The sequence below is a fragment of the Mycothermus thermophilus genome, assembly GCF_041956435.1.
Source record: "Mycothermus thermophilus strain CBS 625.91 unplaced genomic scaffold VTJ04scaffold_1, whole genome shotgun sequence".
NCBI classification, from domain to species: Eukaryota; Fungi; Ascomycota; class Sordariomycetes; order Sordariales; family Chaetomiaceae; genus Mycothermus; species Mycothermus thermophilus.
In genome coordinates, this window is record NW_027191427.1 from 4,467,795 (window position 1) to 4,478,504 (window position 10,710).

The 10,710-nt window shown below is 57.2% G+C and overlaps 4 protein-coding genes across 4 annotated transcripts; 1 reads left to right on the top strand and 3 right to left on the bottom strand.

Annotated features, from left to right (window-relative positions):
• Positions 1–547: 547 nt before the first annotated feature.
• On the bottom strand, positions 548–1,120 carry VTJ04DRAFT_1675 (uncharacterized protein; the record flags this gene model as incomplete). Its single annotated transcript, XM_069359388.1, has 2 exons — positions 548–1,066; positions 1,115–1,120. 2 exons carry the CDS (start codon positions 1,118–1,120, stop codon positions 548–550), a joined length of 525 nt encoding a protein of 174 aa, XP_069224283.1.
• A 353-nt stretch (positions 1,121–1,473) lies between these two features.
• Positions 1,474–3,085, bottom strand: VTJ04DRAFT_1676 (uncharacterized protein; the record flags this gene model as incomplete). Its single annotated transcript, XM_069359389.1, has 4 exons — positions 1,474–1,785; positions 1,850–1,999; positions 2,063–2,808; positions 2,857–3,085. 4 exons carry the CDS (start codon positions 3,083–3,085, stop codon positions 1,474–1,476), a joined length of 1,437 nt encoding a protein of 478 aa, XP_069224284.1.
• Positions 3,086–3,106: 21 nt separating this feature from the next.
• Positions 3,107–4,849, bottom strand: VTJ04DRAFT_1677 (uncharacterized protein; the record flags this gene model as incomplete). Its single annotated transcript, XM_069359390.1, has 4 exons — positions 3,107–3,145; positions 3,410–3,471; positions 3,575–3,943; positions 4,798–4,849. The coding sequence occupies 4 exons, from the start codon at positions 4,847–4,849 to the stop codon at positions 3,107–3,109; spliced, it is 522 nt and encodes a 173-aa protein (XP_069224285.1).
• A 1,902-nt stretch (positions 4,850–6,751) lies between these two features.
• VTJ04DRAFT_1678 (uncharacterized protein) lies at positions 6,752–9,732 on the top strand (the record flags this gene model as incomplete). Its single annotated transcript, XM_069359391.1, has 2 exons — positions 6,752–8,903; positions 8,963–9,732. The coding sequence occupies 2 exons, from the start codon at positions 6,752–6,754 to the stop codon at positions 9,730–9,732; spliced, it is 2,922 nt and encodes a 973-aa protein (XP_069224286.1).
• Between the last annotated feature and the right edge of the window lie 978 nt (positions 9,733–10,710).

Here is a 10,710-nt window from a genome sequence, read left to right on the forward strand (position 1 = left end):
AGCCTCACTCCGGAGGTACAGAGTCCTTCTTGGGAACGGATACCTTAGATAAGAACAGAGGCACATACGTCCATTAGTCACTGGTATCACTATGATTCCTATCCCGCCTGTGCCACAAGACGTATCCATTGACTACCACGCTGCGATTCCTTCTGGTGCTGGTATCAAACAAGCAGACATGGGTATTTTCCCAGAATGTGTTCAACACCGAACGACTCTCTGTGTATACCTTTGCCTGGGCTGGGTATGTGTAGTAGCGCCACCGCGTGAACATACCAGAACTTCCGAGGGAGATAACAAGATGGGGAACCATAAATAGGTAGTAATAATAAAGAAACCAAAGAACAAAATAAACAACAGACCGAAACAGGATGAGGTGTCGGTGGAAGTGGACAAATCAAAACAAACAACACGAGATGCTGATGGGGTATGGGCTATGAACTACTAGGTCGGGGATCAGACAAACAAACCGTATAAAAGAGGTAAACCCGCCAAGGGGTATGCAGGGTAATAGATATTGGATGGGGGGGTTGGATCAGGAGGTGTCTCAGAGAGGAATTGGAGTCAGCAAAAGAGCTATGGAAGGTAAGTTCACAGTCCAGGAGGATGGGGTGCAAAGGGCAGGAGAACAAGCCGGGTTCAACAACAAAAAGGTCTCGCCGAGTTTGATACATGAGAAAAAAAAGTAAAGCAAAAAGAAAACAACAAGACGAAAATAGGGAATCGAAAAGACAGTGTCTGTGGTGTGTGATATAATATCTGGTAATGTTTTGTTTCCCTCCCATCCCCTGTGCCGTCCATATGGCCTGCCTGCCCGTCCAGCGCCCGCTGCCTCAAGCCCGGCGTGGTGTTTTGTGAGAGAAGCGTGTGTGTAATCAAGGGGAAATGAAGCGAGGGAATAGGGGATGAAAACAACAAAACGGAAAGCGGAGAGAACACAAAAAGAATACCCGCGTCGCCCGGACATATACCAAACTCCCAAACTCATCCCGCGATGACAAAACGCAAAAGAAATCCCTCTCGATTTTATAAACCGAAACCCAACCCTGCCTCCAGCATCTTCTTCCTGCCTTCAGAACGACCCTGGGAATCTTTTGGAGAGGTCATTGTGAACCGGCATTTGGAGGAACAGCCTCCAACACCGGCCCGAAACCCTCTTGGATTACTTCCCCTTATGACATGTCGTAGCATTAGACGCGGCTCGAGTCCTGACCAAAGGACGCCGGCTGCAGAACGAGGCTGCGGGACCGACCGCACTCGTTCGCTCCTAGGATTATAAGATGACGATGGCGCACAGTAGGTTGCGCGCTGTGTCCTGGCTGAAAAGTCGACGAGATTGCGGGCCAAGCCTTGGAGGGTTCGGCTTCGACCGTGAGCTCGACGGCTTTAAAACCGTGGTCTGGCAGGAAACGAGAGCCGGATCGGGTGCTGCTCCAAAAACACACAAAGACAAAGGAAATATAAAGCAAGACATTAGAGAGAGACGTCCAAAACTAGGCTGACATCCCTAACGTTGGGACCAGCCAGGTCTTCGAGGACGGGGATAAGATCCAGCAGCTCGTTGTCGTGGGCGTCCGAGAACCAGCTGCTGATGGGAACCGCATGTTGCGGGTGGAAGATGTAGGACGTGGGCGAGTTGTCGATAATGATGGTGTCCTTGAGGTCGCGGCCGACCTGCGACAGGTCCTTGACGTAGTTGCCCTGGTGGTTGTAGCAACTCTCGCGGAAGAGGCGATGGTGCACCACCTTGTGGATATCCAACTGGTCGAGGAGCGGATCGCCATACTACGGACAATGTTAGGGCGGTTTATACGTGTGGCGGTATCGAGCAGAGCGCGTTTCAACTTACCTTGGACACGGACGCAGTGAAGACGACGACTTCGTAGAGTTCGCCAACCCTCTTCATGAACTGGTCCACGCCCGGACGCTTGATGACATAGACGTTGTGATAGTTGCCCTCGATCTCCACGGGTATTGTGAAATCGGCTTGGTGGAGAATCTGTTGAGGAAAACAAGTCAGCGGCGAGTCGCAGCCATAACATGGAAAGACAAAAACACCCACCTTGAAGGAGCTGTGAACTAGTGTCTCGTCCAGGTCCAGGACGAGGCACTTGCGGCCCTTGTGCTCAGGGGCCTGGGGCGGGAGGAGGAAACGCTGAGGTTGATCAGGAGCAAAGGCGGGAGTGCTCTCGACCAAGGCGCTGCTCTGCCCGTTGGTGGGCGCCGGTCCCGGGGGCGGCGGAGGTACTTGCGGAAGGGTCACGCGGGGACCATTTCCTGCCTCGTCATCCTCTGGCTGGGCGTCAACGTCAGGCATAGGGGTGTCGCCCTGGGGATCCTTTTCCGAGTAGGTCTGGTCGTCTTTCTCGGACTTCGGCGGCGTGACTTGGGGCGGATCCACAGAGATGGTGGGGTTGTTGGAACCCTGACCCACGAGAGTCTTGGACTCATCGTCCCGTCCTCCAACGGTCTGGTCCTGGGTGCTGGTCCCGGACACTCTCTTGCTGTTCGAGCGCTGCCCAGGCAGCAGAGAGGTCGATTGACCGGTCTCCACCTTCTCAGACAGCTGTGTCTTGCTCGCGGACTTGACCGAAGGCGTGGGTGTTGGCCGGCTGGAAGTTGTTGGCCGCTTCGGGATCCTGTCCAACTTGTGACTCGGGACCGGGTCCGCGTCGAGACCGTTTGCGCTATCCGGCACGCCGCAGCACCCAAAGAGAGCGAAGAGGCCGCCTTTCTTCTTTGGAGCTGGCGCCACGGGGGTGTTCGGTTCCGAGTTGGCTGGGGTTGCGGTAGGTTCTGTTCCGGCGCCTATACGGTTACTAGATGCGCTTCCTTTGCGGTTCGATCGTAACATACTAGCTCTGGACTCCTTTGACCGGCCGTCGAGGCTGTTTCGGTGGTTCCCAGCAGTGACGCCGCTCAAGGCTGACAAGTTGGGCGATGACTGAGCCTTTTGCGAGGATGACCTGGATGGCACCAACAGTCCCCTGCCCTTCTTGGACGTCGCGCCGTCATCTTGGGTTGCCAGCTGCTCCTTGGAACTCGAGGCCACAGCCTGCGGCCTCTCATCAGCGCCGCGGGCCATGATGGATGGTCGCGCGATGAGTTATGGCAACGATGTCGGTAATGTGTGATGTAAGCCCTGCTGTGGTCGCGTTAGACTGGGGTGTTGCTTGTGAGGGTGATAAAACAAATCGTCAGGGGTTGGCGCTGTTCGACGCGCCCAGCAACGCGGCGGTCACGATGCGGCGGTCGGTGTGCAGCGATCACGGCCTCGACAAGCAACGCGCCGTGCCGAAAGATTGTTGGCTGCAATCCGCTACCACTCTTCCTGCTGCTACTGCCTGCAACCGTCGTCGCGATGCGCTCTGTCGTTCGAGGGATTGGGGGGCGTTGAGTTCGAACCCACCTCGTGGACCCAGGCTCCCAGCGCAGTCTCAATGACGGCGATCGCTCGGTCTCTCAGCGATACTCAAAAAGAAGGCTAACTTGGTGCGTGTCGGCTCTCCGTCTTCAACGACGAGTCGGATCGGTCATCCGATCGATATGGGTGTCAAGATGGCGTTCCCTGAACGTTGGAAGGCAAGAATTTCGATGTGTTGCAAGAGGAAGAGAAGCAGGCTGACGGGCAACCTCGAGGCGGTCGGCGCTGTCAAGCGCGGGAAATTGGCGTGCACGGTGATGGTGGACCTGGGGATCGGGGGGGACAGACCCTGAATGGACACGGACAGGCCCCAGGGACAGACAGACAGCTGGTTGGCCCGAGTGTCTGCCTTGGAGCGCCCGACGGAGGAGCAAAAGAAGTTGATCAGATAAACCGAAAAGGAAACAAAAAAGGCTGAAAAGACGCCGATGGGAGGAATGGTGATTTGATGAGCCAAGTGACGGGCGGGCAGAGGGAGAAAAAGGAACACAGGGAGTTCTAGGTGGTGGTTGTCGGCGGCTGAGAGGAAAGCCAGTCGTGAGCGCAAGCGAGATGATTGACCTAAAAGGGTGTTGGGGGGTCGGTCAGGTACTGGGGGCGTGTTCAAGGCACAGGGCAGCCAGTGGATGGAGAGGACGGGACACGGCTCCAGGCTGGCTCCGGGGTTCGACAGGAGCGCTGGGTTGGTTGATGCTGGTTGACGACCGGCCCGGTGGGGACTAGCGCAGTTAGATTTGGGATATTGTCCTTGGCAGGACTTTCCTAGAACGTCCAGTGGAAATGGGGATGGGCAACTTCCTGCTACGCGCCGACTCTCGACTCTGGAGATTTTTTTTCTTTCTCGATTGTTTCTGGAGTCTTCATTGCCTGACATGTCACCACCAATGCCGACAGAGAAGCAGAACCGATTCCAAGGTGATGGTTGTCCGGAGAATGTACACCCTAACATGTGCTATCGTGGCACTCGCAAATTCAACGCTGCAGAACGTTAACTCTGGGTTAGCGTTTCTGTGTCTCCGCTGTTCGCCTCCGACGGCTTGGCTTCGACATGGTCCAGATGTTTGTCTTGTCCCAACACCCGCGGGGTGCCCAACCTGGGGAAGACATTTCTCGGGAATGACACCCATTCGACGCTCACCGACCCAGAGCCGATGGCAGAAACAACCGAGGCCACCTCGCGGATGGAATCGATCTGGCTATACTCATCCGCTGGGCATGACCGATGCATTCATCATCTCACGTCGCGCCCGAAGGAGGCACAGGTGATTCAACGAGCCGTTCCGCCCCCCTCTCTGGACAGTGCAAAATGCATAACTAGACGCCGTCCATCCAAGAGACTATGCGTGTGCCTACACCGTATGGTGGGGTCATACGGATTCTTGTCGCCGACCACACGAGATGCTGCCCAGCCTTGGACTTCAACATCCAGGCAGTTTCAAAGGCGCAGGACCCAATGGCACAACGGAGTCAAAAGTCTGGGTCGGGTTACCTACCCTGCTCCCGTCCCTTGGAGACATTTGCGACTTGGTAGCACAATGATGCCGGTGGCATGCTTGCTGCCCAAACCGCAACACCGAGCCTTCGTCCATCAGTCCGACGCCTCAGCCATTTGTCTTCCTGTTGAACAGAAGCAACCACATCCCAGCCTCGTGGCGTACTGAGTAGGCAACGGGTGAGGTGGAACTTTGCCCGTATACCCCATCACCTCGTGCATTAGATTCCCATTGTCCCGGACTCCCGACATGTGAGTGATTCGAGGCCCGACCACGCGGCCAGCGCCCAGTCGTCAATTCAAATCTCGGACTGGCCAGAGACTCGAGAGAGATCTTACGTAGGGTCCCCGCGGTCAATCACCGTCTTCAACTGACAAGGGGGGAGATGAGCGGGTCGCGGCTTGCTGGTTGCCACCCATCCACCATCCCACACGCGACCCAAGGCCGCATACAAGTGAAGTGACAGCGCAGTGGGACGGGCCGGGGAAGGTCCAGAAGCACCGCATTCATCCATGATCTGTGGTGTCTGGTGCGATCAATTCGGTTCTCTCGGCAGGGGATGCTGCAGGCTGTGGGTGGCGGCCATGATTGGACGGGTTACCGCCCGGCACAGTGACCAAGCAGCCGGCAGCCACAACAGAAACGCAGGGCGGAGCGGCCTCGACCAGTGGCCGCTGAGAGCTGTTTTTATCGGAGGGTGATGCGATGCGGCACACTGCTTGATTGGGGGTAACGCTGACAGTTGATGTGCCGGTCAAACGCTGACAATAATATATCCTCCAAAGAGACGATGGATGGGTTGGAGTTTGAGATTCGGTCGCAAGCAGAGCATAACAGTAAATGTCTCTGCCGGAGCCGTTGGCGACGCTCTTTCAGACGGAGCCGCAGCGGCTCTGTTCCCCGGCGATGTAACGGGGGAAATCCCCGCGAGGTGAGCAGTTCCAAGGTTGGTTTGCTTCGGGATCTCTGTGTCCAACTAGGACCGGGGACTGTCAGAAGTTTCCCCAGATTCAAAGTTTCCCTCCGTGCTGAAGGGATTCGATGCGTCATCTGTTGAAGGAGACTCTATGACCGCTAAGTCCAGCAGCGCCAATTGTCTCACCTCATCAATTCTGCCAGACCTCCAGAATGCTCCATCTCAAGCATCAGCTCAACTGTGGAGTCGGGGCGAACAGAAACCCGCCAAGAGTTCGGTCGGTTCCAGGTGTCCACAGCCAAGCCCCACCCATTCTGCGGGGAATATGCGATGATTGGTCAAGCCACACCACCTCCGAGGAACGTGGCGGTGCGCTGTGACGTCGTCCTGTTTCTCGGGGGATACGTACCGCTCCAAGCTGTGGCTGCGGCTCCTTCACATGCCATCCATCGGCATCTCAGCGCTCGGATTGTCGCGCTGCGCTGCGCCGCTTCCGACACTAACCTCCACTCTGATACCTACACCAAGAGCGAGGTCTTCGCAAAAGCCTTCGCTTCACAGGGATCTCGAGTTCACGTGTCCCAAGCCGCGTGCCCGTTAGGTGTAAACAAGATTTCCTCCGTACTCCCTGTATTTGTGTTTTTTGTCGGACGCGGGCTCCGTCCCTTCTCTCTCCTTCTTTCATCTCTTCCACTCTTCCGGTGACTGCATTCTCCGTGCATTCCATCCCATCGCCGACTCCCAACCATATCGCGTTACACCGCTCCAATCCTCCCGATCTAGGCCATCGCGGAGGGCCCCCGTTGCGTCTTTTCCGACAGCACCACGCTCATGGGACAGAAGCCGCCGACCTAGTCCCCGACGCTCGGGCAACATCACGGCGTTCCCGCCCGCGCCGGCGAGCACCACCGGACCACCATGACCGTCCAGTCCACCTTGCGGCGCTCGGCCGCCGAGGAAATGATCATAGCCTTCGTGGACAAGTACACCAAACGGATCCGCTCCAAGCTACGCAGCACCTCGCGCACCACCCGCCTCCTCGCCACCCTCGCCCTGGTGACATCCATCATCCTGACCGGCGAGAGCGCCCGACGACGCTGGAAGCGAAAGCGCGCCGAGCGCGAACAGGGCCGTAAGCTGGTTCGCACGAACTCGTGGCTGCATAATAAGGATGGCTCCCGCACCATCTACGTGCCCTACCAACATAGCGACCGCATAGCCAAGGTCGTCATCCACACAACCAAGCCCCTCACCTTCCAGGCGCACCGCCGTCTCTTCCTCAACCCGCCCCGGGTTTCGGGTCTCGGCGATGGCCACGTCCCGTCGGCCCAGACGAAGCCGGGCCTCAATTTGGCCTTTCTGCACCAGTTCCTAAGCCTCCTGAGCATCATGGTTCCGCGCTGGAACAGCAAGGAGGCCGGGTTGCTGGTGAGCCATGGAGCATTCCTGATGCTGCGCACGTACCTGTCGCTGCTCGTTGCGCGTCTCGATGGCGCCATCGTGCGCGACCTCGTCGCCGGCAATGGCAAGATGTTCCTATGGGGTTTGGTCAAATGGCTCGGCTTTGGCGGCTTCGCCTCCTACACCAACGCCATGATCAAGTATCTCGAGGCCAAGGTGTCCATCGCCTTCCGCACCCGCCTTACCCGCTACATCCACGACCTCTACCTGAACGACAGCCTCAACTACTACAAGATCCACAACCTCGACGGCGGCTTGCAATCCGGGGCCGACCAGTTTATCACCCAGGATCTTACCCAGTTTTGCAACGCCGCGGCGGCCCTGTACTCGTCTCTCGGGAAGCCCTTCATTGACATTTGCGTCTTCAACTACCAGCTGTACCGCGAGCTGGGCCCGTTAGCATTCCTGGGTCTGGCCACCAACTACTCCGTCACCGCCAACCTCCTCCGCCGCTTGTCGCCACCCTTCGGCAAGCTCAAAGCCATTGAGGGCAAGAAAGAAGGCGACTTCCGGAGCCTGCACGCTCGGCTCATCGCGAATGCGGAGGAGATCGCCTTCTACAACGGCGCCGAGACCGAAAAGGACTTCCTCAACAAGGAGTTTGTCGAGCTCAACAACTGGATGGACTACATCCATGGGCTCAGGATCCGCTACAACATGCTCGAGGACTTTGTCCTCAAGTACAGCTGGAGCGCCTACGGCTATCTCCTGTCCTCCATCCCCGTCTTCCTGCCCGCCTGGGGCGGTCTCGTCGGCAAGAGCGAGCAGGCCGCCGAGCAATCCGTCAGGGATGGTCGCGAGCGGTCCCGCATGAAGTCCTTCATCACCAACAAGCGCCTCATGCTCTCCCTCGCCGACGCCGGCGGCCGCATGATGTACTCGATGAAGGACCTGTCCGAGCTCGCCGGCTACACGAGCCGCGTGTACCAGCTCATCTCGGCGCTGCACCGCGTCCACGCCCAGGCGTACCAGACGCGCAACAACTCCGACTTTGAGCTCTACTCGCTCGCCGACGTCCAGGGCACCACGCAGCTGGGCTTCGACGGCGTGCGGCTCGAAAACGTGCCCATCGTCGCCCCCGCCCTCTGGCCGCAGGGCGGCGACGAGCTGATCGACTCGCTCTCCCTCATCGTCCGCCGCGGCGACCACCTGCTCATCTCCGGCCCCAACGGCGTCGGCAAGTCCGCCATCGCCCGCGTCATCGCCGGCCTCTGGCCCGTCTACCGCGGCCTCGTCAGCCGGCCGAAGAACATCGGCGAAGACGGCATCATGTTCCTGCCCCAGCGGCCGTATCTCAGCATCGGCACGCTGCGCGACCAGGTCATTTACCCCGACGGCGAGGCCGACATGCGCGCCAAGCAGAAGAAGGACCGCGACCTCCAGAAGGTGCTGGACATGGCGCGCCTGGGGTACCTGCCGGAGCGCGAGGGCGGGTGGGATACCCGCAAGGAGTGGAAGGATATCCTGAGCGGCGGCGAGAAGCAGCGCCTGGCGATCGCGCGGCTGCTGTACCACGAGCCGAGGTACGCGTTTATCGACGAGGGCACCAGCGCCGTGTCGAGCGATGTGGAGGGGCTGTTGTACGAGACTTGCAAGCAGAAGGGAATCAGTAAGTTTTTACCCCCCCTTTCGCAAACGACTCCCTATTGATACTTACCTGGCCAACAGCCCTCATCACCATCTCCACCCGCGCCTCCCTCAAAAAGTACCACACCTACAACCTCATCCTCGGCCAGGGCGACGACTCGTCGCAGTGGGAGCTGCAGCGCATCGGCACCGAGTCGGAAAAGATGCACGCCCGCCGCGAGCTCGAAGAGCTCCGCGAGAAGCTCGCCCAGGTGGACAAGTGGCGCGCGCGGCACGCTGAGATCGAGGCCGAGCTCAACAAGGTCTGGGTCCATGCCGACGATGAAGGAGAATCCAAGGGCAAGAGCGTCGAAATGCCCGCCCCGGAGTATCTTGCTACCCTGCAACCCGCCGCTGCGGCCGCTGCTCCCGTTGCTGCTGCTGCTGCTGCTGCTGCTGTTGCTACGGCTGCCGAGACAGAGACCGAGACCGAAACCCAGACCGAGGTCGAAACCACCATCACTGCCGTCGAGACTGTTAAGGCCCAGGAGGAGGCGGCCCAGCCCCAACTCGAACCTCAACCCGAGGCTGAGACCGAAGAGGCGGCCCAACAATCCCAGACGCAGACCGAATCCACCGCGGTCGAGCAGCAGGAGGAGCAGGAGCAGCATCAGGTGGCAAAGGAAGAAGCAGCAGAGGAGGAGGTGGAGGACGACGACGACACCATGACGGAAAGCGCCTTCCCCATCATATCTGGACAGATCCCGCCCGCGCCCGCCGAGAGCCGCGCCGAGACGGAGGCGGGCGAGACGACGCACGACGAGGCGGATTATCAGGAGGCGAGGGAGGAGATGACGGAGGATGAGTATTGAATAAATCAAACCAAGGACTAGCTTTCTTTGTGTGTTTCTTTTTGGATTGGGGTGGGGTGGAGGGGAGTGGAAGGTGTGTAGTTGATAGGGGAAGGAAAGGGGGGTGGGAAGAGAAAGGAGGAGAGGAGGAGGAGAAGGTGCGTAGTGTATTTGTATGGTATGGCATGTGGGTTGGTTCGGTTAGTCATTGGCGTGGTGGAGAGGATCGGGGGCGTTGTAGATCTATGTAATATAGATTTCACGGCCGTGGTGGGAGCAGAAGAGCAGAGGAGGGGTATAAGTGAATCAAGAGGTTCTTTTGGACATTGCTGACATAGGTCCTTTGGATCAACCAGTTGTGCGAAAGTGATAAATCCATCTGGGCAAGTTGATAGCAAACAACCAAGACTGCCTGAGTGGCCTTCTCAGCAATAACCCTAAGTAACACATATCTCGACCTGGACTAGGAAGCAATCTCGCCTTGTTGCTTTACAGCATCTCTTGAACCTCTAATAGCACATAAAACACACAACTTGCGTCCTAATAATTGAACTCTTACAAATATGAGTGCTCTCCCTGGACAAAACCACACATCCCCTCCGCAGCCGAGAAACGAATTGAAACTGTGTAGTCCCATTCTCTTCCAACAAAATCAACGAAAGGCAAGGACCCTAAGCTCGAGAGAAATACCTATATACCTGGCCCAAACCAAGCAAAGGATGATAAATACCTGAATTATATGATTTAACCAACCCGACTAATCCATCCAGAATCGCAAAGAAAGTAAGTTCCCCAGCTCTGAGTTCCAACCACCAACCAGCCAAAAACAAAATCCAAAATCCAACAAAGACCAAAAGATTGTGGGTATCTCATCGTCATGACCACACATTTACACACCGCCGCGAAAGCCTGCGGAAAATATTCCCCCAAGAAATAACAATAAAGAAAACAAACCAAACAAGAATCCAAAAAAAATGGCAAACCAAATAAACAACCAAA